At 56.3% G+C, this 3,179-nt stretch overlaps 2 protein-coding genes across 8 annotated transcripts in view; one reads left to right on the forward strand and one right to left on the reverse strand.

Annotated features, from left to right (window-relative positions):
• Positions 1–2,126, forward strand: part of PCBP2 (poly(rC) binding protein 2) — a 13,582-nt gene extending 11,456 nt beyond the window's left edge. For all 7 annotated transcript variants that reach the window (XM_027705416.1, XM_027705422.1, XM_027705417.1 and 4 more), the window contains one exon: positions 1,545–2,126. In XM_027705416.1, the coding sequence (XP_027561217.1) occupies positions 1,545–1,581 (37 nt within the window). In that variant the 3' untranslated portion in view covers positions 1,582–2,126. The remainder of the gene's footprint in view (positions 1–1,544) is intronic.
• Positions 2,127–2,902: 776 nt separating this feature from the next.
• MAP3K12 (mitogen-activated protein kinase kinase kinase 12) overlaps positions 2,903–3,179 on the reverse strand; it is a 9,207-nt gene continuing 8,930 nt past the window's right edge. Inside the window, 1 exon segment of the mRNA XM_027705435.1 lies at positions 2,903–3,043. Within this exon segment, the coding sequence (XP_027561236.1) occupies positions 2,951–3,043 (93 nt within the window). The 3' untranslated portion in view covers positions 2,903–2,950.

Here is a 3,179-nt window from a genome sequence, read left to right on the forward strand (position 1 = left end):
TTTTTTTTTTTTTTTTTTTCTTTTTTTTTTTTTTTTTTTTTTTTTTAATTTTCCTCCTTTTTACTCCAAAATCTGAGCTTGTGCTGCTCCTCGAGCAGAGTTTTCTTGCCGGCCGAGAGAGACTGTGTCCCCTTGTCCTGTGATCGGTCGATTCCTTCTCTGCCTGCCTGTAGCTGTCGCTTGTTACTTTTCCTTTCTCCTCCTTTTTTTTTTTTCCATTTTTTGAGTAGCTTGGTCACAGTTGTGGGTTCGGGAGGGGCGGGAGGGTGGAGGGAGGGAGGGGGAATACATGATTTTGGGGGGGTTGGAATTGCATCCCCGGGGCCTCACCTGTCCTCTCTTAACTGTCTGTACCTGTAATAAAGTTGCCACGGTGAGAACCTGCTCTGGTAGATCTGTGCCGAAGCGGGGGGCCAGCCCCGGGGGGGTCCCCTTCTTATTGACCCCTCTGCCACCCAGATTGGGGTGTGTGTCCCCCCCTCCCTCCTTAAATTGCAGGGAGGGAGAAGCTTTGAGCCACCTTGGAGGTGTGGCAGCTCTGCTGGGGTTGGGTTTGGGGGGCTCAGAGATGCCCTTGCAATGTCTGTGTGTCCCCTGCCTTGCCCCCCACCCTCCCCCTGCCTGAGGGGTCCCTGCTGGGGGTTCACCCCCCACTCCCATTGCACTCTCCCATCCCTGCTGCCTCATTCCTGCCCCTCGGGGTCCCCCTTCCCCTGAGTTCCCCCCCCTGCCCCCAAAAGCTTGGAGCAGAGCCAGCCATGCTCAGCCTGGACCCTCCCTCCCTCCCCACCAGCCCTCTGGGAGCCCCTCAGGTGCCATTTGGGGGGGGGCAGCGCCCTGCACCCCCCTCATCCCCTCCCTTTCCTCGCTGCTTGTGCATAAACCACCTCCCTCTGCACCCCAAAACCCCCTCCCCTCCCTCCTGGGGGGGTTCCCTCTCCAGGTGCTCCCCACAGGGCTGCCTTCCTCCCTACCCACCTCCTCCTCCTCGGGGGTCCCCTCTGATGCCTTTCCCTTGTTGGGGGTCCCCTCTGATGCCCTTTCCTCATTGCAAGGATCCCCTTTGGTGCCCTTTCCTTGTTGAGAGGGCCCCCCTGCCCTTTCCTCACTGGGGAGTCCCTCTGATGCCCTGCCCTCGTTGGGGGCCCCTCTGAAGCCCTTTCCTTGTTGCAGGGGGTCCCCTAATCCCTTTCCTCATTGGGGCAGGTCCCTCTGACACCCTTTCCTTGTCAGGGGGGGCCCCTCTGACGCCCCTTCCACATTGGGGGGGGAAGTCCCTGAGATGCCCTTTCCTTGTTGCAGAGATCCCCTTTGCCCTTTTCTCACTGGGGGGGGGGTCCCTCTGACACCCTTCCCTCATTGCAGGGGTCCCTCTGATGCCCCTTCTTCACTGAGGGGGGCCCTTCCTCATTTGAGACTCCCTCCGATGCCCTTTTCTCATTGCAGGGGTCCCTCTAAAGCCTTTTTCTCCTCGGTTGGGGGGGCCCTTCTGACCCCCTTTCTTCCTTTGGGGGGGTCCCTCTGACGCCCTTTTCTCGTTGCAGGCTCTCCTCGGAGACCGGGGGCATGGGCAGCAGTTAGGGGGGCCCCGGACCCCCCCTCAGCCTCGCCATCCATCTGCGGCCCCTTTAGCACCGACCCAGGTTTTAACTAGTTTGTACATTTTCGGTTCCTCCAGCCTCGCGCCACTCACCAGGTTCAGTTTGTTTCGTTTTTGTTCTGGTTTTTTTTTTTTTTTCGGGTTTTTTTGAATTAAAAGATAAAGGCATTTTAATTCCTTTCGTTCAGCTCTCTTAAAGAAAACTGCTGAACCCCAAATCTTAGTTTTATAAAGCTTCTCTCTCCTCTCCCCTCCCTTTCCCCGCACCTCCCTCCCTTTCTCCCCCCCCACCCCTCCTTTTTTCGGCTCATGAAGTTTCTGTTTTTGTCATAAAATGTTAAGAGTGGAAATAAAAAAAAAGGCAAAAAAAACCCAAACCCACAAAAAGAAAAAAAACACACAAAAAAAAAAAACATTTCAGTTTAGTTCTGTAACGTCAGGAAATTTTTCAAAAAAAAACTGAATAAAAAGATGGACTGGAGCTTTTCCTTGTGAATAGAACCTGCAGGATATTTTGGTTAATGGATCTGCCTGTCTCCGTCTTTATTTGAACCCCCTTGGCTCTTCCCAGTGCTCCCAGTATAGCTCCCTTTGGGTTCCCTCAGGAGAGGGATAAACCAGCCTGGCTGGGATTTGGGATCCTTCCAGAGTGTGGGGTAAACCAGCCCAGTGCTCCCAGTATGGCCCAGCTCAGGGATCCCTCTGCAGTGGGATAAACTGGCCCACTGCTCTCACTTATGGCCCAGTTGGGTTTTGGGGTCTCACTGGACTGACATAAACAGGTCCTGGGGCGGGAACTTTGATCCTATGGATGCATTTTGGGGGTGTCTCTCCTCTCCCAGTTCCCTGCAAACCGGTCTTTAAAGGAAACTGGTGTCCCAGTTGGTTCTGTTCACTCTTTCCTTTCCCCCCTTCTTCCTCCCAAAATCCCATGGGTGACAATCCCCCCCCCTTCCCCGAGTGTCTGCCACTGCCCAGTGTTCCCAGTGTCACCAGTAAAGAAAGGCTGGGACTCTCTGGGGGGCTCAGCCCCTTATATCCTGTGCCCCCTCCCCTGAATTAGGGGGACCCCTCTCCACCTCTGCAGGGTTGTTAGAGTAGGACCTTCATAAACAAATGAGGGAGACAAAACCCCCTCTCCCCCTGTTCTTTGCCCCAGTACCCCCCCCAAACCACCCTGCAGTGCCCCCTCAAAGCCCCCTGCCCCCCCCCCCCCAAAAAAACCCCCTTGCAGTGCCCCCCACCCCGAGCCAGCAGCAGCAGTAGAGATCGATAGATATTTATATAAATATTTGGGGCTGTACAAGTGAGGGGGTGCAGGGGGTGGGGGTGTGAGGGGGGGGACACAGGTCACAGGCCCGGGGGGGCTGTGGGCCGGGGGGGCCCCTCGCCGCTGCCTGAGTGGTCGAGCTCCGCACTGTCACAGTCCGAGTCCTCGGAGACCTTGGGGGGGAGGACACAAACAGAGGGGTTAAACATCCCCCTTCCCTGCTACCCCTGTCCGGGGGGACCCTGGAGACCCCCTTCCCCTGGGGGGAACTCGATGGAACCCCCCACCCCAGCATCCCCAACCCAGGGG

Source organism: Neopelma chrysocephalum, unplaced genomic scaffold, assembly GCF_003984885.1.
Source record: "Neopelma chrysocephalum unplaced genomic scaffold, ASM398488v2 Primary Assembly neopelma1_333, whole genome shotgun sequence".
Classification (NCBI taxonomy): Eukaryota; Metazoa; Chordata; class Aves; order Passeriformes; family Pipridae; genus Neopelma; species Neopelma chrysocephalum.